The 26,063-nt window shown below is 38.5% G+C and overlaps 1 protein-coding gene and 1 long non-coding RNA gene across 5 annotated transcripts in view; one reads left to right on the top strand and one right to left on the bottom strand.

The window, feature by feature from the left end:
* The window catches only part of LOC145967294 (MAP/microtubule affinity-regulating kinase 3-like), a 206,120-nt gene that overhangs the window by 35,245 nt on the left and 144,812 nt on the right, over positions 1–26,063 (bottom strand). For all 4 annotated transcript variants that reach the window (XM_083092049.1, XM_083092050.1, XM_083092051.1 and 1 more), the window contains one exon: positions 2,684–2,812. In XM_083092049.1, coding sequence (XP_082948175.1) covers positions 2,684–2,812 — 129 coding nt within the window. The remainder of the gene's footprint in view (positions 1–2,683; positions 2,813–26,063) is intronic.
* The window catches only part of LOC145967297 (uncharacterized), a 130,657-nt gene that overhangs the window by 36,004 nt on the left and 68,590 nt on the right, over positions 1–26,063 (top strand). The gene's annotated exons all lie outside the window — the stretch shown is intronic.

Here is a 26,063-nt window from a genome sequence, read left to right as displayed (position 1 = left end):
TACGTTATGTACGTTATATCCTACCATGAATTTACAGTAAACTGAAATTTTTATTACCGCGCGTTTTTCGTGCACCGTATATATTGGAAATTATTCTTTATTACTATTTTTCGTTTCATCATATTTATGTAATTTTCTCTCTCTTTAATGACAGATCTTTATATGCTATACGCTGATATACATATAATGAAACAACTAATTGTAACAGAATTAAGTACCCGCATATATGTAAATTGAATCCACAATTTTTATATTAAATCAAAAGAGCAGCACGAGGGCTCTACGTTCAACTAGAATAAATTATTCATAAATATGGAAATGCGGAAACTTGCGGTGAGCACGTTTGCGCGTTTGACTGTCAGCGCCATCAAAATCCGAACTCTATCAATAATTAATACAAGAGAGAGTGGTCATTTGCATACTCTATTAGCCGTGTGCAGCGCATCGTCGATAGCACGTTTTCGTCATCGATTGCTATTGTCGCGCAGTCACGTCACTAAGAAAGGACGACCCTAAGAAAAGCGAGTTGTTTGGAAAGCGGATATACTTTACGACGTGGATGCAGGCGCAGATGCTTCGAAGAATCCAGCAGAATCGGCAGTCGAAATACATGGTGCCGGGCACCCTAAGCGTGTCTCAACCATCGTAAAGATTACGACGTGGAAATGAGATATAAGGCGACGTCATATATAAGCAATTTGGCGACGGCGAGGAAGGCGAGGCGAAGTCTCGTCTCGATATTAGCATATTTGCCGTCAGGTGCGAGCATTCTCATCGCCAATAGCTCTTTCCCCTCGATGGAAAGCTTAAATAAAACAAGACGCACTCTTCCATCCGCACGTTTTATAAACGTATGGGAGAAAGTAATATCATCTGCAAGACTATAAAATCATTTTTATCGAGAGAAAAAAATCGAACGGTGCCATCTCGAAACTCGTTCGTTCGTTCGTTTATGAAAGCTCGCGGAAATGAATCCTTTTTCCGTGAATATTTGCACATCCTGTTGCACGTTCATGTATTTGAGGTATATTGTCTGTTGATTATTACAAAACGTAATGCACAAATTTTTTGTTATTTCAAAAGAAAAAAGATTATTAATATGAAAAAATGCATGTTTATGTAATCGCGATAAATTGATTCAATTAAATTAATGAAAATGTTGATGAGAATCTTGTCTGGTGATTTTGTAGACAGATAAGAATCGGGGAAGACAGATTTTATAAATCAAGCAAACTGCGACAAGCAAATTTTCGTAAATTTTTCAGTCGCGTTGCTTTTGAAAGGAAGATGCACCGGCTATCATATGCAAGAAATGATTCCGGCAGCAGTAGTCTGGCTGGAAAAATTTTACACACGTCTCCCCGGAGTCTCCCCGAACACAGGTCGGTCGTCCCAGCTGCCCGTTCATCTCGTGCTGAAATATTTCGCAGAGCTCCGAAATTCCCGAATCGCGCGCACCCGGGTTATCTCGCCGGTCGCGTGCGTTTTCCCGTCATATTTTTCTACGTACTTTATCTTTCCCGGCGCGTACACTATACCCTCGTCCCCGTAACTCGATCGTGACGAGCGAGCGCGCGGACTAACAAAATTTTCAGAGTAAACGAGGTGCGCGATGCTACGTCGCCGGTGGAGCCTCTGATATCGACGTCCCACACATGAATTCAATTACGTCGTACAAGCATACGAGAGTCCGCTCTCCCTGGCTTTTTTTCCTCTCCCTCGCGTACACCTTTATCATGTGCGTACGTTTGTGTACATGTGTATACGTGTGTGTGCGTGTGTAGGCGATTCTGCGTGTTGGGTTTTCAACGCTCGCCGGGTATAACAGCCGGGTCACGTACGATAGCGCTGCACATTAATGATGCCGGTCTAGATTTCTTTTTGTATCGGCGTGGAAAAAATTGTAGCATAAAAAAATTATTTTCCGAGTTTGCACTCGCGAATTGAAATCGATATAATATCGGTAAAATCAATTTCCGATGCTTGTCGTGGATATGAAAAAAAAAAAAACGCACTCTCCGTACTATTGTTACGAATAAAAACGAAAAACATTATTGATGCGGTATCGAAATTTGAATTTATCAAAAAATTACATATCCAGTTTCAATTTATTTATATTAGTCACGAAACTGAAAGGTTCAAGGAAATCAAGATCGTGAGAATTTATCATTTTTCGTTCGAATCCGAAATTTATTGCGAAGTAAAACAGTTAAAGGGGTGAAAAGCTCTTCTACTTTTGATACGCATCCGGGCAGGTTCATAAATTCAGCTAAGTGGCGTGTTTAATTAAATCTAGAAAGATGGATCATCTCTCGGATGGCGTTAATGGACTCCGGTACTGACGAAATTTCAGGATACTCGCGATTTGTCATGGAGCTCTGACGAACGTCATGTACCGAGTGAGACATGATCGAGGAAGCGTAGAATCTACGAGGGGGATAGTGCCTGTCACTAAAAGAGAAGTGCGCGAGACGAAACGGCATAGTTCTCTTTGAGGAATGAATAGATCGTTATACAAAAGTACAATGGGCGGCGCGACTGAATCTTGTTGATCGACTGTGGTGAATCGTCTTTGTTATTAAGGACTCGATTAAACTTTCGACGCGGTCAATTAGAGTAAAGAGATTTGATCAATCGTCGAAATTCTCTAAACTGATTGCGCCCTAAAGCGTCTCTCACTCACCCGGATAGTTTCATAGAGTCTCACGATGCTTGGATGCTGTAACATCGACAGCACCTTCGCCTCCCTCGTCAGGTTCTTCATCACGTAATCCTTCTTGCCCTGCTCGACATCTATTATCTTAATCGCCACCTGAAACAAGAAGCGAAGAGAGTCGCGTAATTAATCGAATGCGTAGTTAATCTAAGCTATTATCTGGGAAAATGTCAAGAATACTTTTAATCTCTTAATTTTTACGCGATTTCATTACTATTAAGAATTTTGAATAAAAAGTATTATTAAAAATCAATTTTATTGATTAGTTTATTGATGATACTTTTATATGTATCTTTCTTTCCAAATGTATCCATCTGCGCGATGTTAAAAATCTCTCTAGTAAATTAAGACGTTTTACTGTGGCAGGTGAGTAAATAACGGGCATATGGGGCGTTGAAAAAAAATTTCACGTCAATATGGCGCATCTCCGGTTGAATAAACGCTTTATTCGCGCGCGCGCACGCGGTGCTCTTCTCGAGAATATTTCCTCCTGAACGAAAAAACACGAGTGTGAGTTTATCCCCGGGGTTTTTAGGGATCAATCGCCTCGCGTTCTCTTCTCGAATTGCACGGCAAATACCTTCCATATGCCTCCTAGAGGAGTCGCTTTTGCACGGTGCGTAGGGCGAAGGTGGCGAACAAAAGTGAGAACGAAAGGGGGAGACTTACGGGAAGAGACGAAGAGGGATACCTTGGGACTCGAATATGTTAAGACAGCCGCGCGCTCCTTCATGGTCCCCTGTCCCTTTGATGTGCCGTAAAAGGCTGGAGGCGGTAATTCGCGCGAACCTAAGCGATTGAAATGGTGGACTCTGTCTCGTGCCTTTCGGCACCACGAGGGAGAAAACTGTAACGTTGAATTATATCAACGGTACGAAGGGTGCGTACGCGTGCGTACGCGTGCCGAATGCAAATTAACTCGCGAAAACTTGTACGCGTCACCGCACGAAAATCTCCTGTCAGTCGTTCCTCGTCCAAAGTTGTAGATGTGGGTGGCGAAAACATGAGGAAAAAAAGGATGACATCAATTTTTCAAAAATAAAAATTATACCTAAAAAATAAGAGAGATTTATGGTGAAAGTTCATTATCGAAATATTAATTAAGAGAATGGAAACGCTAAAGTCCAAGTTTCGCCAGTGAACTTAACCGCTATTTTTGTTCTTTATTCAATATTTTAATTTTTATTGAGAAGAAACTGATGGAAGGAATCTTTTACAGCGGTTTGTTTCGGGGGAGTCCAAATCTCGCGTCCTCGAGTTTCCAGTTTGCCCGGCAGCAGCGGGTCGCATATCATTAGCGGCATCGATGGTGCCGGCGTCCTTTGATCTTCCCCCTCTTTCTATCGCGAATAAGAAAGAGATGCAAACGAACGAGAGAGAGGGAAAAAACGGAAGAGAGAAATAGAGGAAGAGGAGCGCTCCTGCCCCAAGATCGTTGGCGCAGTATCGAAGAAAGAGATGAAGAGAACACAACCCAGAGAAAGAGAGAAAGAGAAAAAGAGAGAGAGAGACAGTAGGGGAGTTGCGTTGAGCACGAGGTATGCTTGACAGCCTCCCCAAATGATTTGTGGCGCTCTTCGCCAGATACAAGATACTAATTCTTTGGGCGCTGTCAGTCGACCAGCTACCGCTCACCACTGTCGACTCGCTCTTCCTCTCTCTCTATCTTTCTTTTCTCCCCTCTAAATTTCTCTTTCGCTTTATCTCTGTTTGCATTATATTACAACTTAGTCAATTGACACGTCGTTTTTCGTCTCGTCGTTCTATATTACGATAGATGCTCCTCTTTAAATGCTGCTGGATCGATCTTAACAGTCCTAAAATAATACGTCAAAAATCTTAACAGTCCTAAAATAATACGTCAAGAAATTTTCATAAATATGAATTTTATATGTAATTTTGTAAGATCTTTTTCTATTTGATTTATCTCTGTTCAATTTCCTTTTCTGATTTATTATCTCTATTTTCATTCCGCTATAACTTACAGTGAACTGATGTATTCGCTTTTTTTGTAAAATATTGAATCAATTTTGAAAACCGTAATAATTCATTGAAATATGTATATATATTATTTTTATAGTTTTTAGATAAGGCTGCTTAAAATCTCTTCCTGCAGTTTTCTCTTTTTCTTTCTCTCTCTTCTTCCGTAGCTCATTTCTGTTTGTATTATGTTACGACTTAGTCAACTCTGAGGCATCACTTTTCATCTCATCGTTCTATGTTACTACCCATCGTTGTTTTCCGTAAATTTTCTAAACTATCGCGGTATGACGGATCGATTCGCTAAATTGAAAGTAAACTTATATCAGTAGTTTGTACGTCGCTAACGATCCTAGAAAGTAGGTTACGCTATGAACAAAATAGATACAAAAATTATAGATTTTTATATAATTACGCGAATATTTCATTGATAATTATATAAATTAGCTTTAATATTTAATTACCAGATAATGTGTATTGATGATCAATGGCTATTGTTTTTCCAGTATTTTTTATCCCACCTATGAATTTTTACGTCATTCCCGTATCTTTGATGCAATTTTTTTCACGCAAGCAGGCTAGATTTATTACCAAATTTCGAGAATGCCACGAGAGTAATCCCCGAGCATATTCATGGTGGTTTCTATTGGTTAATGTAACGCAGAAAATTTTCTTTGAAGCCGAGATAAAATGGGGTCGAGCGGGGCGACGGGGTCGCGAAGAGACGCAAATAAAGTAGTTCTATTTGCATGGGCGAGAGAACCGGGGAAAAGCGGAGTCGCAGAGCCGTAATAATGTTTGCGAATGCTACATTAAGGTATCCATTTTAGAGATCGCTTACTAACGAATGTTTCTGCGTGGGTCGAGATATACGAGCGAAACGCCGCGCGGTTATATCCCAGCGCCCGACCTGTCAAGCTCTCCTGCGGAGGATACAGACGTATACATACATCGCGTGACACCAATATGCACTCGTATACACGCGCATTCATGCCTCCCCAGGTCTGTATCATGATACGAAAGGATGCAAAGAGATTGTCGCTACAAACCACACATTGTACGGCTAAGCAGCAAAGCACGTGATGTTCAATTTTGTTCGAGATTGTAATTGGCTTGACACTTTCTTCTTTAATTTCGAATCAATTTAGAGACTTTTAAAAACGATATATGTGTGTATATTTGTGACAGAGCAAGTAAAAAAAAGGTCAAAAATGTTTCGGGATTATATTTATAAATAATCTCAAGAAGGAATCTGTGTATGTATATGTGTGAATGTGTGTATAACTATGTTTGTTTATATTCATTCGACTTGTATGAATTACGTCGTGTCGCATGATAAACTTGTTAACATTCTTATTTTTCGTCGTTTAGTAATAGAATGTCATGTGTACGGAACGGATTGACTTGGAGTAGTGCGTTTAAATAAATAAGTACACTTGTAATTAATTCATATTTCGATATTCATTAATTGCATAATATAGGTACAGTGTTTAGCAATCTGTAATTTACTGAAGCTATTTTTATTTCGCGAGATTTCGATTTTAGTGCGCGAATATATTTGACATAATGATGGTCATATTTTCAGATGATTTTTTATATTCTATAGAAATATTTATCATTTATAACATGAAATATAAATTCCTTTAAAACACGAAAGAGAGGGCCTATATTTTATAGCGCAAAAATATACAAAGAAAATATACAAAGAGAAGAACAGATGTAATATCATTGTAAAATTGGTCGCGTGATTTTCGAAAAGTTTTTCGCTGTTCCAAGTTTTTTCGAATGTTTATTTTTTTAGAGCACACATATATCACATTGTCGGCTTTTTGCCGATAAAACCTTCCCATTAGGTACACCTTGACGTTGGTGGGAGGGCTATGTACCTGGAAGGTTTTTTTTCCTAAAGGGGAAGTTAAGTACCCAAACGGTTTTTTAACGGTTTCTTAAGCTTTTCAGAAATTTCGCCCGTTTCGATATTCCTTTTCGTTTTTATCGATTATCTAATATTAGTTTGTGATATAATTTTTTATTTATACTTAAGATTTTTATCTTGTTACATCATATCAAGTATACATCAAGTATCAATCTTCTTTTTATCTTTTATTAGCTTATGTGTGTTATTTTATTTAACTTATGAATTCGTTCGTTGATTTATAATTTAAATTTATTTTATATAAAAAAAGAGTGTAAGGAAAATAAAATATCTTAATATATGACAGCTCTCTCTCTCTTTTTTTATTTTAAATATATAATTTTCTCGTAAGACATTTTGATAAGATTACACAAATTTTGCTACGCGTGCGTATTCAAATATAGACAAATATGATCAATTTATAATATAAAAACGATACGAGAAAGGCATAAAGTTATTTCGCGGGTGAAGTTGATGGGATCGGATCATGACTACCGGGTGTCGTCCAGCCGTTATCATAAATGAGCTACCAATCGACTGAAGTTTGCGGCCCACTATATATCGGAACGGGAGCAGCAGCCGGCTTGCTCTTATAACTCTCGCGCAATTGGAGGGCCGTAATTCGAAGCGAATAATTGACCGAATGGCGCGGCCGGTGGCGGTGTTTCAGAGGTTTACGGCCAGTGGCACGACCTCAATTTCGCTCCGGCAATCTCTGCCCGCCTGCCTGCTTGCCGAAAAGCCATGACCGTGTGAGAGGACTTCTCCGCGTTATCCTGGCCCAAATCCAAATCATCGATCGTAGACCGCGAACAGTCGGACGATCAACGGACGTGCGGTCTGTCGTTAATACGGGGTCCGGTGGATGGATCGTGGCTGAAATCTCTTGCAGAAAATTAGCCACGTTAATGCGAACATCTTGGCGCTGATCTATGTTCAATCTTTACAAGGGTGCGAATGATTTTGATGATAACGAAAATAGCGAGGGCTCATTGATATGGAGCTTCATGAACGATCTCACGAGAGATTACTCAAAGAAGATTAACAGCCATGCTATGACATGTTCATGTTGATCTCCGTTCCAGATCAATTTTTATTCTGCAATAATTTAAATAACTTTAGGTTTAGGATTTTAATCATGTTAAACGTATAAAATACAAAGTAGTAAATATTTTTTTCGCTGAAAAATATTTTACTCTCTCTCTCTCTCTCATATTATATATATATACAATATATAAATTTTTATAAAATACTATATATATGATTAATATCTTTCTCTCTCTCTCTAAATAAATAAATATATAAATAAATAAATAAATAGAAAGATCAGATACTTATAACTAATTACAAGAGAGATACATAGTTTAGTTAAGTACACATAAAGAGACATATTTGCACTTGCAAATTTTTTAGAAGTTTATTGATCACTAATTTAACCGATAAACGTGTAATTTCGATTTCAAGTTAATATATATTTTTTAATTCATGGATGAGTGTATACGGGTGTTAATTTATTATTAATCAGGATAAATCGAATTCGTCCATCTTTGGACGTACGATTGGCGTACGTTTAATATCCGGCCATTCGTCTGTTGGGGGACTCGAAGTTTCGAAATTAAAAATCCGTTCCTATGGTGCAACGGTTCCGAAAAGCTTCATTCGGGCGTGATGTACTTATCTACCTACCTACACTGAGGATCTTCTATGCGTCCTCGTTGATTCGGGGGAGGCAGAGGAAGCTGAATCGCTATTAGCCATACCCAAGGATTTCCCGTTACGCTTGGCCGGTTTCACCTGCCTTAACGTAGCCGCAAAAAAATATGAAGAGTGCGATCTAAAAAAAACCGAAAGCATCTTCTCATTTCCTTCTTCGTTTTTAGACTGGTATTTGTGCAACAGATGGCATTGTACATTTCAACGAAAAATGTCGGAGAGATAATCACTCGGGATCCAAGTCAGGAATGATTGTATTTTCAAGACGCGACCCATTGAATGAAAGACTTCTTTTCACAGCGTGAAACATGTTGGTTCGCTTCGTGTATAAACAGAGTCTGCTCTGGAGAGTTTTTCATCTGGGAAATTTATTGAAGATTTTAATTTTGTTTATGAGTTGAGCGAAACACACACAATTGTAAATGAAGTTATACATTGACATAATCGAAGTTATTGATATCTGCGATTAATTTATAAAAATTAATAGTTGTTAATTTTCTTTTTATTTTCTAATAATGATGACTTTGTAATATGTTAAAATATTATCTTTCTTTTATAAATTTAAAATTTCGTTTACTATTTACGTAAAAAATAGATTAAAGAATCAATTTCCACAGATACTAAAAACTAATTTACAATATTAGCATATGTAATATTAATTTTGTGCTTTAGCTTATAATTTACTTATTTAAAGAAACAAATTTATTATCAGTTTCTCATCTTCATGTTTGATACGTCAAATCTGTTTTTTTAACATAATAAAAGATGGATATCTTTCTTATCGAAAAAGCGAATATAATAGATTTAATTATCGCAACGGATTATCAATTTAAGAATTCACACAGTGAGCTTACTGAAGAAGCGCATATTGGTGAAAGGGAATCGAGGAAAAAAAATGAAGAAGAAAAAAAGAAACTATAAACGAAGAAGGAGAAGAGGAAGATGGGTGTGAAGAAGCAAAGTGGTTCCGACTGGTAAGAGGGCATCGGCACGATGGTTAAATTCATTAGGCCGACATCGCAATGGCGCGGACGACAATTCTGCGCGGAATATCAATGAATTTGTGAGCATGGCGGCACACACACACACACACAACACATACGGTATTTAGGGACCGAGCGGTCGATGGACATAAATCGAGAGATGCCTGATAAAATGGCCGAAAAAATACGAGTTGCACCTAGAATAAATAATGTACGGGGGATGTTGCGGTCAAACGTGGAGATATGAATTACAGCTTATAAGAGGCGCGCGCTGCGCGAGGGGCAACGGGAAAAAGCGAAGAAGGGAGAGGGAGACGCGCGGAATAGGGACGATTCAACCCTCCGGATTTTCGGGAATGAAATTCACTCGTCGGAGACGCCAATCGAGGCGGAAATTTACTTTCCCTCTCTCGATGGCGTCCATCCACCTTCAGGTTTCTTCTCGCGCTGGCAGTCGACCCACTTTCCGGCACGCACTGTGTTTTGTGTTTGTGTGTGTATGTGTGTGTTCGTGCTGCCCTTGCAGCGCGCTTCGTTGACACTCGCTAGAAGAGTACAAAAGGGCACTGGTGAGAATGATAGGGTCGATCTCAAATAACTAACAAAAAATAGAATTTCTTTAGAGAGATTTGAAAGATTCCTAAGAGGATGCTATTAAAATAACTTATTTGAAAAATAACATTATTATTTTTAATCATTATTTAATAAAATATTTTCATTTCTTGATATATTTTATTAAATAATAATGATGTTATTTTTTAATTCTATTATCTTTAATAGTGTTGTCTTAAATTTTTGAAATTTGAAAAATTTTATTATGTATAAATGTTATTATATAAATGTTATTTTATATATATACCTTAGTTCTTTCCTTAGGTAGCAAAATCCCTAGTTACCTAGGTGTATATTTTATCTTGGATGAATGCACAAAGGTCTGAAACCGGCCCTGGTAGTGTGAACGCGGATAAATCGGTTCTCGTGAATAGCGCTTGTGCACCGTGAAGGATGGCGGCTCTTTTTTGTCAACAAGGAGGGTGCGTTTGTCGTGTCAACGAGGACGCCTTGTCGCTAACGTCTCCATACGAGTTCGCAATGCGGATATAACGCATCGAGCGGAATACTATTTTGTAAACAGACGGCTTCGTTAGATCGAATAGTATAACCATTCGTTGTCATGAAAAGGATTCAATCGACGATGATGATACTTACGAATAAATCACAAGCGAGGAACGGAATTTCCGATACGAATATCATCCTCGAATCAGGTCCAATCTCACGGGCTTATAAGGAATTCGACGCGCTAAGGCGTGTGCGTGATGTACGGAAATGCTGACGTGGTCGAAACATGACCCTAATCCATAGCGTAGCTCTGAAAGCTCCTGCATTAGAGCAGGAATCCGTTTTATTACCAGAGGTACCCAGAAACTATGAACGTTTACTAGACACGCGTCACTTTAGCACATTTGTTTTTTATTTATTTTACCAATTGATCGTTAAAAATATTACTAAATATTAGCTGATTATTCAACAAGAATAAAAATTACAAAATATATTTAACTTTATTCATGATATTTGTATCGCGGATCAGAAAAAAAGTTTTTTAGCTATATCTTTCTGGCCACCGCATGTGCGAGTAATTAAATAAAATTAAATAAAAAATGACTGATTTTAAAACAGCTTTCGTACGAAATCGGGAATTATTTTAAAGGCAGAAGTAGGAATTAGAATTTCTAAAAGAGTGACAAATGCACTCTTTGTTGTTCGCGTCACATAGAAAATTAAAGATGACTGCTCGCCACGTGGATTCACGAGAAGGATGTTCCACGGCCCCGGTACCGATACCGCGAAATACACTTTCGATGAGAATCGGATTTCCCGCCGGGCGCACGTGTAGGAACCTAATCCAGTACAACATTTTCCCAGACGGCAAATCTGATTTACTGCCTTTTCCTCTCGCCCCTCCGCCGAAAATCCTCTTTCCGGTATATATCGCGTGGCCCCTTTAGTTTAAAGTTAAAGAAAGAAAGAGAGAGAGAAAGGAGGGAAAAATCGTTTCTGGCTCTGACATTTTATTCGAAACGCAGATCGACAGCCAGCGAACGCAATAAGAAGGCGCCGCAACCGAATGCGCTACCGTAAAATAGGATGAACGTACGCCGAGATATTATATATTCCGGAAAGAAAAGGGCGAGATATGAGAATTAAACTGAAAATTCCATGACTCGCACGCGCCAATTTTTCTAATACCGCGAAATCCGCTTTCGCCGATCCCGTAGATACGATAAGTAAATAAAAATCGGTCATAATATTATAGTTTAATATCAATGTTAACTTAAAATCATGTTTTCGAATCTTTCTTGTTATTCGAGCTTATAGCTTTCATAAGGATAAATATTGATGACATATAAAGGAATAACTGATTCTTCAGATATATAATTTTCGACACACTCTTCTTCGATTTTATTTAATTTAACGTTTAAAAATACTTAGAATCCATATGATCTCATATTTATGAAATAAGTACTCAAAATGTTAAAAAAACTAATGGAAATCAATACATGAAAGCGAGGAATATGGAAATATATCAATCTGGAAATGTGAAAGTAATCGTTACTGCTGACAGCGTATCGAATAATATAGGTATTTTTCGTGCTACGCCGAAAAATCATGGCGAAACAACTTATTTTCCGGTAACAAAAAAGGCCGCTTGCGACTCGCCCTATCGTCCGTCCAATTTTCCTGATCAATTTCCGGGCAATCAGCTAAGTGCCTTCATGCTTCTCGCGCGGATGCACATGCGCCCTACACGCTAGGTAGATAGGCAGGCAGGTATCGGTATCGACGCATACGCCAGTGCGTTTAACACAAGGACAAAGAAAGAGAGAAAGAGAGAAGGAAAAAGAGAGAGAGAAAGAGAAAGAGAGAGAAAACCTGGCTTTTGCGCGGGCTTGTTTATTTTACCTTTTACCCTCGTTAAGCCTCGGGAAGCCTTTGAAAGGCCGTGAGGGGTCGGGCGAGCTCTGTAGGTACTTTGAAAAATGGGGATCAACGCTCAGCCGACACGATAATAACTTCGGGTTGTTGCACCCAAATTTACCTCGCTCGGGTGTACCATGGACGTCGATGTAAATATCGTGAATACAGAGAGAAAGAGAATGCGCGAACGAGCGTTGAATACCGCATACGAGAAGAGAGTCCATGTGTATGCGTGTGTGTCTGTGCAGCTGAATATATATGTACATACATGCGAAGAAGTCGCGGTGATATCACGGTTATCCGCGAATCCCGGAGAGTGTTGCCACTTCAAGCGCGATAGAACTGGGGAACGGCGGTGGTTCATATCGAAACCACACGGTGGATTTGAACGAAACATCCCGCGTATCTCCGGTATATCTCCAATAATATCGTGGATAGAGCTGTATTAATGCAAAATTCAAACAGATGCAAATACTGATATTCTAAAATCAAAGAAAAATATTAAATATTAAATTTATTTATATTGTAATAAAATATATATAATTTGTGATATTTGCATACTTTGTCTTAGAATTGCACTTAGGCTAAAGTAATACAACAAATGAATTTTATCTCTTAAAGAGATCAAGTTCGTGTTAAATTAAATTATTTTATTTAAGATAGTCTTTATTAAAATTATAAAAAGTTATTGCGCGAGAAGGACAGAGATTAATATATTGATTGATAGATTTGATTTATGATGTATTTTCTTCGGAAAGAAACAAACAGTTAGTGTAAATTAATCTCCTAATTTTACGAATCTCTGAAAATGTTTGATTAGAAAATTACGCGTGTTAACGAAGTGACGAATGGGGAGGAATGGAGGGTGTCGCGACATAGGGTTAGGAATGTGCAATATATAACGGAAGCGTAGAAATCTACTCCCGATTGTATCGAATTGAATCACCAGGGATTCCTCCTACGTTCTCGGCTCATCGTTCACGACGACGGTTTCCCCAAGCTATCTCGGATACTTAGCACCCCCTTTTGAAATTTGTCGTTTCTCTCGTAACTAAGAGACTAGGACCGACATTTGTCAGCGACAAGGAAGGCGATACGTAAAAATGAACGTTTCTCGATTAAACGAAACACGCAGAGTGCTAGATGGAATTAAATCCCGGGGCAAGTCTGCGTGTGTGCGATGCGAGAATAACAAAAACAAAATGGATAGCACTTTGATGGATACCGTAGTAAATTAAAAGATAAAGATCCTATAATTTTAATTATCTAATTAAACTGCTCTTCGTGTTAGCGTGAAAATTGTATCATCTGTGTTTTCAATCAAATGTAATTCTATCAACACAAATTTAATAAAATTTATTTAATTTTTAATCTTTTTTGCAAAGGAAAACAAAGATGCAACCTATATTTGTCGTAAGAAACATTTAGTTTTGTTCGATAAACGTTGCTTGGTAAGCTTTCAAACATTACTATCCTCGTTGCAACAGATAGATATTTTTAGAGCGAGTTTATAACACTAGCTCCACATAAATCCACGGCACGTGTCTTTGACGATTGCGCGCGACAGAATCACGTCAATGAATCACGCACGCGGAAAATAATGCACGTGTTTTCCCATGAATCGTTGCCCAAACGCGTTAAATTAACTTCGACGTGGAGACCGAATAAAATTTTTCTCTTTTAATTTCTGGTGCCTCGTCGTCATCACCGTCACGTAGTCCGCACATACTTAATGGCCCGAATTTTCCGTAGCGTCGTAGATTACGGGGAGAAGGGTGACTTTTATTACACGAGACACAGACCTAACGAAACCAACGTCCACTCGACTATTCCGCTCACGGATCGCCCTTGATATTATCAAATCTCGTTTTTCGCTGGGAAGAGGCGGGGAGGGAGCAAAAGGGGAGGAATATACGGACAGCGGGGTGTGGTAAATTAATCCGGGTATTTTAATTTTAACAGACGCCCCGCTCACGCTACAACACTTTCCCCAGCGTGCGGTTTGTTATTTTAGATGGTCGCCTAACTCTTGCGCTCGCGACATTTTACAGCCTACGAGAGCCGACCTGTGAAATAGTTTCTATACAAAATGCTGGCACACGTGCTGCATATACGACTTACGTAACTGGCGAAAGTCCGCGCGATTGTACGTATAAAATATTAACATGTTGAATCGATACGCAACTGATCTAGAGCACTTGTTATCTCTGTTGATGGATCGAAGTGACCGCAAGATATTAAATCTTAATTTGTAATTTCGAGAGAATTGTATTTTGTCCGTAATTTAGGTAAATTTAATTACGTCGACGCATTTTAATTAGACGACCGTGTAATTGATTGTAATTGATGCGAGCAGAGGCTATTGAATTTACGCGCGTAGAAACGACTTGAATATCGCATCGCAAGCTTACTTAGGCCAATCGAGATTTGCGATTTCGCGATACTTTGGCCCGCGAATTAGTATTCTGAGGCGTCCACCACCGAAGCTTCTGCTATTTCGTACGAGCCGGGGCTCGACGAGGAGGCCACGAGATAGGACTCGTAACCGTGATCCGTGGGATGCAAGATACGACGAGAGGAGAGACGAGATCGAGATCGACGTGGGCTGGGCACGGGGGAGAAAGGAAAGAGAAATGAGGGGGAATGTGCGGGATAAGGATAAGGAGGGAAGACTTTCGGGTTTAGGAGTACAGTTGGGCGCGGACGTGACGGCGATCAGGAGATATCGCAGACCCAGCGATCGTTTTTTCTCCGACGACGTTCCTGCCGGTCGGAAACATATCGACGAATCAAATGTATGGACAGAATTATTAGGACAAACGTGATAACAGCGCATTTCGCGAGTATGCAAAAGACGTGCGCGAGCAAGGCGTAGTCGATACACGGTCACTCGTAGAGGGAGAGAAAGATAGAGCGAGAGGGAAGAATAGCCCTCGAACACGGAATATCGTGATACGCGTATTTCTGGATAGGGGAAAATCGATCGATGAATCGGCCGACACGCAGCCATGACAATATACAGGGTCAGCTTTGAAAACCAACAAAAACAGACATGCCTCGGTTTAAGAGAATTGAAACTCGTGGGACAAATATTTTTATGTAAGTCCGTATTGATCCATTATGTATCAATGTGTTTAAGTGTTTCATTTTTAAAATGTTTTCTCTTTCATTATCTAATTATAACATGGATATAATGGAGAAATTATTAATAGAAAATTAATTAGAGAAATAATAAAATAAAATTAACTTGGGAGAATTTAATTGTAACTGATAGTGTATTTAAAATTTTGATTCTCATGAATTAAATAGCTTTATATAATATAATAAAGCAAAGATAAAAATAAAATACAGATTGCAAATGTGAAAAAATTAAGAAAAAAACTCATTATTACATCTTCATAATAATTATATAAATTTTTTATTTTTTTATTTAGAAAGGTAAAGAATGCAGAGTCGGTTCTATATGTTTCGCGTGCTCTTAATGGATGTTAAAATCCCATTAATGTTTCCACTTTGTATACGCGGTGCTCAGTTTATAGAATATTCTCGAAAACAAGTCGCGATCCTTTTCCTAATTAAAGATAAATACGAAATCGCAGGTAGATCGAGATGTCCATATGCGACGCTGGATGTTTACCTGATGTAAGAATTCGTAATTGCCCTTCGCGTCGAGAAATATTGAAACAAAACATCAGACGATTGGAATGGAGGAAATATGTATAACAGAAAAAGCGAAGGGGGGGTTTCTTTCTTGTAGCTTGAATATTTGCATGTATCAAAATGATCATAAGTCAAGACTATATACAGTTTTATAATTATCGATTTATATACAGTTTTATAAATCGATATAAAATTACAATATAATCAATTGCATATCAGTGCTCCAAAATTATATAATGTTTTTATTAAAAATTTGTTTAAAAATTATTAGTATAACAATTGTGTTGCAAAATATTTGTTACTTTAGTTATATATAGAACTTATAATGAAAAATATTTTTCTTTCATATAATTGAAGAAGTAAATCAGAAAGATTTAATGTAATTATTACAATACATAATTACAAAAATAATCTGAGAGATAATGAAATTCTCTGAGAATTAGATATTTTAACTATTTAAAAACTTTCAAAAAGAGAACGAAGGAATAATTTTTGAATAAAGAATGAAACTCAAAAAATTGTTTATATTATCTATTATAAAAAGAGTGTATTTTTATTTATAATCATTCATAAAGTGAAAACTTCTCGTCAGACTTATTTCTACTTTGTATACTTTGTATATTTTTTTTTTTTTTTTGAGAAAAAGGGAGGGAGAAAATTGTGCAAACACATTATTTGAGAAATCATCGAATCAATGATCTAGATATAATCTATTTAGATATTCTATAATCGTTTTAAATGTCTTGACATGTTTCCATCCTCAAACTAAATTCTTCTGTTTAAATTCTTTTATTAGCTCTAATATAAAAGCATTTCACCCTCGCAAGTGCGAAAGAGAATATTGCTCTTATGAAAGATATTCGTTAGCAGTAAGTTCTACACGGGTGGTCTATAAATCCACCACTATATCCACCAACATCCACCGCCATGCATTTGCGTTCGCGGAGACGAAGTCTCGCGACCGCAGACGCGTTTAATGAAGATAATCTGGCGGAGGATAATGTGGAATTATGCGAACCGAGAACCTTTCGCCCGCGGTTCACTCGTGGTTCGAGCCTTTCACATTTAAAGAGTTTAGTTACTCGACGAAATAATTTATAATAATTCCGTCTATCTCTCGAGAACATACCGCGCGAATCCATGACAGATCTCTAACATATTGTGAAGGATAAATGGATGCAAAAATATATTAACGATCGAATATCTCTTTCGTATATTTATCTCTTAGTAAGAATTATATTTTTCATTGTTTGTGTCTTATACTAATAGAAAGATTCCACGAGCAATAAACGTAAAATTGCAAGACGCATTCTACAAAAATAATTTATCCGATTGTGTGCAAATGTGAAATTTCGAAAATTTGCATTCTTTCAACTGTCAGCCGCAATGCGAAAAAAAGAATCCCAGCCCTAGTCATTACCCTCGGGGCTCTCGCTTATTAGCCTTCCGACTATTTCCCTCAATGATACCGAAACAACGCAGAAGGATTCTCTGCGTTCTCTTTCAAACCAGCTCTCGGTGTACACACACTGTGTCATACGATTCACTGTATGTGTGTGTGTACACTGGTTGCTGCTCCCTTCTCGTAATACAGGCATCGTGACGGATAATACGAATCTCGCACGCACGCACGCACGCGGACACGCACGAGGGTACGCACGATCTCTCTGTCGCCGCTGTTACTGTTCTTTTTCTCTCTCTCTTTCTCTTTCTTTCTCTCCCTCTCTCTTTCTCTCGTGAAAACATCGCGAGTACTCGTATATTCGGGAGTGCCGGCCGTGACGGATGAGCGCGGCCGAGCTTCGGACAGGGCGCTGTGCTACAGGGGTTCCCGAGGGATCTCCCGCGCGCGAGATTGATGCGTTATGGGAGGCGATCGCAGCGCAACCCATGCATCGGCAATGACGGCCTCGCCTCGCCACCACCATTTCTTTTCGTCGTTCTTTTCTAAATTCCGTCTATCCGCAGCTTCTTAGGAGATATTCTCGATACCCATCGCGAGTCGATCGAATACCGATGAGTTGCCTTTTTATCCGATATATTCAATGATATAATCGATAATCCCATATCTTCCGAATGAATACTGATGAGTTAAATACTACTTATGAATTCACGAATGTAATTTGATAAAAAATTGGTTTTAATTTTAGAATATTGTGAGATATTATATTGTATTGTTTTAGGAAAAAATCTATCATTTTATAAACAAAAAAATATAAAGAGCTTTTTTAGAATAAAATTGTTTCTCTTGATTATCCAGCTTTTCGTCTTCATAATTATGCACACGCAAGGAAACCGCAGCGTTCTATTTTAATGTATGACTGTATCCCATTCTATATCGGGAAACGTGTAACATGTGTGGTCATTAGAATAAAATCGAGCGAGTTTTCAAGATTCGTCGAACGACGAGATCTTTCCTTGCGCGGTTCTTGTCGCCAAATATGTGAGTAAAAAAAATCTCTGTTATTGCTAACAGAAATAGATGCGAGGATTTGTTAAAATTTGCTTTTAATTACGACAAAGAAGAGCGACGAGAGAGAAAATTCTTTTTTTTACATTTGCAACTTAAATTTTAAATGGTAATTAAGAGATTTTAGCTTTCGTAATTGGGAATAAGAACTTTCATTATAAATTAAACTTAATCAAGGTGCCGTGTATAAATCTGTAAGTCAAATTTTAAATGTCAGGATAATTTTTATAACTAAAAGTCAGAAATTTTATAATGTATTAATTTGTCGACAATTATGATCTCTCTCAACATATATGTTTCTCTTTAATTTTTTATTCTTTTATTATTTTCTTATTAACTTTTTTAACAATAATTAAATTCTTTTTTACTTTATTAAATTTTAGAACAATAATCATAAATATATCATTAATTTACTTTCATTCTTAGAATAGTAATTTTGCAATATCTTATATACAGAAAATAGATGCAATAAAGATACATATAATAATATCTTATCTATCAAATAAAGCTCAATATTGTACACAATTATTGTAGATGGTTTCTTGATTAGAATCGTATTAAAAAATGGGCGAATTCGGAATCTTACGAATTGGAACGATTATAACGATCGCTTTATTAGACGTCGTGCGGATAAAAGCTCGATGAAGCCGCGCATAAATCTCGATGATAACTCGTCTCGGATTCTCCCGGCTTCTTCGTTCGCCGTTTCAGCGTTGAAGAAGAAGCCGGGAGAACAGCTTCCGCCGCGAAACAAGTCTGCAATCAGATAGCGAGAGCGAGCAGAAACGAACGTTTACAAGGATGTGTGGACTTTCGACACCCCGTGGTTCTCTTCGTTGCTTTATTCGTGACGCGAATTCGGGTGTGTCGTACGTATTTATGTATGTGTATGCTACCTGAAAATAATTTATTTTTCAAAACGGGCCGAATACTCGTGACTTTATAAAATTTCGCTAATTATACATTTATCACAAATATACTATATCTGCAAGAGATTTATCATAAACGATTGTCGCGCGTTTATTAGTGTCGTACCGCTTTTAATTGGGCAATTAAAGCGGACAATCATTTTGATTCTGCATAGATGAAAATCCTATATAAGTTTTGCCAGTTCCTAAAAAATTTGTTTATTTGATCTTAAAAAATGTTTTGTATTCAAGAACAGTAATAATAATTTTTTAAAGTGATACATATATCCACGAATAAAATTTATTCGCGGGTTATAAAATAACTTTAAAAATGTGTGTCATTGTTTATTCTTCAAAGAGTCTTCTACAGCGCTCCATCTCGCCCCACATCTTAAGAATAAAAAGATTCATCGCGAAACGCGAGAGAGTATCGTACGTATCTTCTAACCGGACAGCTAATCTCGCGTTACGCGCGATTATCGATTGCAATATTTCTCGCGCTGCTTGTGCTACTCAACATTCTACATATTTATGCACGCGCGATCTTAAAGAGATATCTCTCGCGGCGTAATAAATTGATTTATCTATCCATCTATCTGCGTAGCGAATCGTTGCGTATGCGCGCGCGCGCGCGCGCGCTCACCTTTTGCATTATGTATCGCGCGAGCGCGCGTATTATATTTCGGTGTTAGTACGTATGGGCGAGTAAAATTACTGCCATGTGCTCTTTACCAACGCGGCGAGTCTCCTCCTATCGCCATTGTATGCTAAGACCCTTCGCGACGCGCGGTCTTGTCGCTACCGGTAATAGAACGATGTTCCCTGAAGGACAACACGGACATTCGCCTTGTGTCGAATATGTCAAACATCTCTGTTTCTCGATTTGCGAAAAAAAAACATCGTAATCCTGATACACAGCCCGAAAAATAAGAAAAAACCTTGGGAACAAAATTGCATAATAGGTGACTGAAATATAATAATACGGTAAAATTCAACGAGTTCAATTTCTCAGGAATTTCTCCTAATTTCAATGACAATAATTAATGAGCTTCATGGTGAGAGCCATAGACATTAAGATCCAAGTTTGTATAAATTACTATGTAGATGTATAATCTGTTACTGTCACATGAGGAACGAGAGATCCATGAGCCGCTCTTTGAAGATTGAGAACCGTTGTCGTATATAGTACGATCTCTCTATGGAATCTCAGAATTCGGGAACCATAGGCGCGTTTTGGTCCAAATGTATTCGGTTATCGAGCGTTGTTCCACTTCGATAAGGGTGGATCTCAAAGGGCTGACAAGGGTTGTGACGAATGCGCGGCGCCGCGTCGTTCCCGGGGAATTTGCTTTAAAGGGCAATTTTATTCATCTCTAAGCAAAGAAGGATGGTCGAGAGGTCGAAAGACCTCGCATGTTCGAGGACGAATCCCTCGAGGTTACCTAATGCGATGTGCCTCGTAGATAAGTATGTCTTTTCACGGCGCAACCTGCGAGAGAGGGTCTCCTTCGCGTTAACTGTCACGAGACTAAGATGACCAGCGTGTCGCGCTGGTGATCTATCGGTGTAGGTCCACGAAACTGATTGGCATCTTCGAGGATCAACACGTCTCGCTGACAAAGATTTTCTGACGATAGAATAACCGCGTCAGAGCAAATGGCCGATTAAGAAATATAGCTAGGCAATTGTAATTTTTCGCAAAATGAGAGCATAAATTTATCACCCAGACACTTCAGATACCAATCTACAAATTTTCATTTTTGTGTTCGACTTTTAAATTAAATTAAATTTCTAAATTAAATTAAATTTTTAAATTAAATTAAATTTTTAGATTTTAAATTAAAAACTTATTTAAATCAATATTTCTACTTAAGCCAATAATAATAAAAATAGAATTTTTTTAAACTGACAAAATTATTAATTACTAACTAGTAAAATGTAATTATATGTCTTTAAATATATTTCTCAGAGATAATGATTATATGTATTCACTATTTTCTAATTAGCCACTTATTGATCATTTTATAAGCCAAAGAGCTAATATCTCTCGCAATAATTATAGTTTATCCCTATTGCTGTAAAAATTCACCTGTCGAATCGTATCTTCGTGAAACGGAGCCTCTGACATTTGGTTTACGTTGAGAGAAAGGCGCACCATGGCGCAAAACACGAAAACGAAGGATAACGTGGGCCAGCGAAGGAGATGACTCGATGCCGATTGCGAGGAGCTGATGATTTATAAGGTTACAGGGAGTAAATCACAAGCGCGCGGCCGGTTCTCTTGATATTTCGCTATCCGCAAATCGAGCACGCGCGTCGTTATTGCCGAGGGATGTAATTCGCTTCATGGTTCGTGTCGCGGCTCGCTCAAGCATAGTATGAGTTATAAATCCGTGAGTAGATTTTGAAACGAAGAAGATGCGCGGTGATCCACGGCCGGTCGAGGCACGAAGTAGGTATCCGTTTCCAGTCGCGATACGGATCAGTGAACGTCCGTGAAAAATCCTTGTTAATACGATTATCTTTGTAACAGAGTCGAGAATAAAGCGGATTCTTTTCGACACTCGCCATTGTTGATCTTAATGATATATTCTCATCTTGTTTGGCTCTCCAATTGGAACTGAAACTCGCTTATCATGTTGTAAATAAAGCTTCGAGCTCTTGAATCTTCAAGCTTTCCAACTTGTACATCGATCCTTCAACGCACCGAAGCGAAAAAATAAGCATTATTAAACAATCGTAGGTCTGATTTCTATCAATTGGCGTGCGAAATAACGATCGATTAGATCGTGGCGATCAACAGGCGGATCGACGGGCAGATATGCGAAGAAGATACCAGGTCTATGTGTATCGATGCACGCTGTATCGCTTCGAAGCCCATTTATCATAGTTAGGAGGTGGTTAACGAGTGACAGATTGAATCGGTCTGCCTATTATTCAACGATCGTTCGTGCATATAGCGATTTATCTCGCGGAGCCCGAAACCTCGACGTACAGACGCGCCGCGTAAAGATCGTGTCGCTCGTGTTCTAGCTACAAAAGTGCTTCGATACGACTACATGAGTCGTCGCGTTTTATACGCCGTGATTGACACTTGACAAATTTTTTATCTCATCGATTTTTATCGCGACGATCGATGTTGGACCGGTCGGAATATTAAATGTTGTCTCGAATCTTATAACAAAGAAACGGAAAAAAACTAACGCGGGAGATGAAGTGTGATAGATGCATGCTATTTGTTCGAAATATCCTAGAATTTATTATGTATGGAACAGATTATGTTATATTTATCGAGAAATTTTTTTACCTAGCATTTTTCATAATGATACGATAAAAACTTATAGAGCTAGATTTATGGAGCTAGTATAATGAATTTTCATGAATAACGTAACAGTGTTATAATAGGACCTTGAGAGATTGTAATATATCATAAATTACATTTCACAATGAAATAAATTATCGCGACCGACTTTTGAACAACAGCTGGATTACAATAATTTAATATAAAATTTATTACAATTTTTTTAGAAATAATACTAGAAACTGTTATATCAAGAAGAGAATGCTGTTACCTTGATTAGACTTGACAAATATTTTTTCGCTCGAAATTAATTTTTTCTAAAATCACACATGTCAATTATCCGAGATAAACTCAATGCGGGATTTAATATAATATGGTGACCATAGATTATATACATTTGCTGATGATAATTCACTAGGTACGAATTTCGAGTTTACCAGCAGGACCACCCTCGAAATCACGTCGACCTTTTCCTTCAGTGCCGATACAATGACGAGGTCACGTGCATTAGCATCCCCTCGAGAGTTGCCACGTGGCATCGTCGGTGAGCACACGTGTCGCGTCAACCGACACCTTTCGTTCTTCATGGGAAACTCCGTTCGTGCCCCCCGGCATCGTTAAGATCATTAAGCGCGTTCTTCATTTTCTTATTATTGCGGCTCTCGTGCCTCGTTCACGCCCCCGCGATTATTCCCGCGAAATAAGCCTCGGTTTAGGTGCAAACGATGGATGCAAAACTACTTATTTCTCTATTAGTCGGACGATTAATCAAGACCGCGGTTCTCGGCTTAGATGGAGGGACGATCGTGTAGCTCGTTTTAACGAAGATTAAAGGGTGGCCGAGGGTCGTCTTCTCGGACTCGTCGATCCCTTACGCGGTACTACAACGCTTTTTTCAAACTCGAAGAAACACGAACGTGCACACGTCAAAGAAGGAACATGACGTTGTTAACGGACTCGCCCGTAGGCAAGAAAAAAATGCGTGGTATGTGCCAAGAATAACAATATCGAGAAAAGCTATTTTTCTCCATATTTGATTCATGCAGAAAATATGTGGAGAAAAATAATCTCTGTAAATCTCTTTTAATAGCCTGAATACATATCAACAAATAAAAATGTTATTATACGTCAAAATTATTGTAGATATAATATTAAAAAATCACACACATATAATATAATATTAAAATTACACACATACATATAATCGATGAGTATATTTACTGTTATTAATTAAATTAAATTATGTATAATATTAAAATTAAACATATAATCAATGACAGAAATAATTTAATATTATCCATAATAAAATATTAATAGAATAACGTGTTAATAACTTGTCTAGCAATCTTTGTATGATATCAAGAACTGCATTGATTTATCGATTTCATCAGTTTTTCGAACCTTAATCAGTCAATTATTTTCTCAATAAAGGAATCGCCTTCGAGTCCAGAAGCGGGGGTTGAGCTCGAGTGGATGAGATATTATCTTGTCGGTAAAGGGGGATATTTTTATCGAAAATATATATCTCCCTCTATGGATATATCTCTTGCACCGTTATGATGACCATCAGATTTTGGCACGGAGCACACACCTTTCATTTCTTAATTAACCAGAAGCCGAATTAAAAAAAAGAGAATGTACAACCTGTTTTTTATTTTAAAAATAAAGGACCTAATTTATTCTTACGTTAGAATATAGCACCGCATCCAATTAAATGATAATGAAATGAATATGTTAGAGTCCTAATGGCAACATTTTCCGCTGTGAACAGGAGTTCGTCGAGTTGTTAATCGCTTTGAAGCAATCTAGTAGTCCATTAGCGAGTCTAAAACTCATTTTCAACCGAAAATAGAGACCTGCCACCTTTACCTCCGGACCCTTCTCGTAGGTCTAAGCCGTCGAGATGGCTCACTATTTCATTATTCCCCCAGCCAACGATAATCCAGTAAAACGGCGAAAAAAAACGCAGTCTTACATGAGGCGACACGCGAAAAAAAGATTGTCACACTAAAATTCATCTACCGGAAAGGAAAAAAAAACTTGTCCCCTAATAGATGTGCACGCTCGGTCCCCCGGGATATCCTCGGTATGTTTGTCGATACTCTCTCCGTCTCTGGCCATAATGTTTGCGGATTCGTATGCATTGTGTCCTCTCTCGACCCTTCCGGAAATGTGTTCTATGCACAGGTTTATCATGGCAACGAAGACGGAGTGGCGCACATAACACGAGAGAGAGAGGAAGACGCGGGCGGGAGAGTGTATCATCGTAATAAGGGAACAGCTGACAGTGGCACATACTACGCAGCTAAAAGCAATTATGAAGCTGCCATCTCTCGCATGGAGTTCTCTCTCTCTCTTCCCTCTCTCTCTCTCTCTCTTCCCTCTCTCTCTCTCTCTCTCTCTCGCTCTTTCTCTGTCGCTACGTATCTTCCTCTGCCCTTTGGCCCCTTTCTCCGTTCCACCGTATGCTCGCCCCCGGTATGGTCTTCGCTGGCTGACTAATATCCAGCCGTGCCTACCCGTGCTCCACTTGTGTGTACCGCTCACACGCACGTGCGCCCGCATATGCGCGCGCGCACGATTCGTAACGCGGCGGTCAACAAGGTGCTAATAATACATTCCTCAACACGTGGTATTTTATGAAAGGTGCTGCGCGTTATATAGAATACGTGAAGAATAACGATGCGCAAAATATCTCGAGAATCGTGCGTTTCCTCTTAAAAATTTTTGTAAAAATTGAGTCAACTTTTTTCCTCAAACTTTCTTGAAATTATTTCTTGATCGAAAATCTCAATGATTTTTCTGAAATGGAAAAGATTAAAACATGCACATTATATAAATAAATATCGCAAAATATTCTTATGTCATCAAATAGCAAGGAGATGAGTTAATCCGTTAGAAATAGGCTTGGAAAATGCGACCAGTCGCAGTGATTCTGTCCGAGGAAAAAAAATAAAAGAGAAATGGTCATCTCCCGATGGACCGGCCGGCGATCGCCTCTCTACAAGTGTCCACTTCTCGGCGACTCATGGAAAGATTCGACTCACGAAACTCTCTGGAGGCTGTGCACGCGCATCGTGCGCGTTAGGTCGAGTCGTTCCAAAAACAACTTCTCTTGCTTGTGACGCACGCACAAGCCTCTAGTAAGCTCTTCTAGAATCGCGTCCCGACCACTTGCTGGCCAGATGACAGGGACTCATGTGTTTCCTCTCTGACGCATGGCCCGTCGTCTTCGTGTGCGTGTGTCGTTTATATACTAGTGCGTTCGCGTTAGAAAGAAAGAGAGAGAGAGAGAAAAAGAAGAAAAAAGAAAAAGGAGCAAAGAAACTAAAAGGACGAAATATGGCCACGTGGCCTGTCTTGCGTTGTTCGATGCTCTGGTCCGTTTCTTCCCCTTCCACGGAATATCCTTGCGCTTTCCGACATTTTCTTTCCGTTTTT

The sequence above is a fragment of the Camponotus vicinus genome, unplaced genomic scaffold, assembly GCF_025532165.1.
Source record: "Camponotus vicinus isolate PSW18456_S1 unplaced genomic scaffold, iyCamVici1.0 SCAF_2, whole genome shotgun sequence".
NCBI classification, from domain to species: Eukaryota; Metazoa; Arthropoda; class Insecta; order Hymenoptera; family Formicidae; genus Camponotus; species Camponotus vicinus.
The sequence above is the reverse complement of the archived record's forward strand: the minus strand, read 5'-3'. Positions and strand labels throughout refer to the sequence as shown.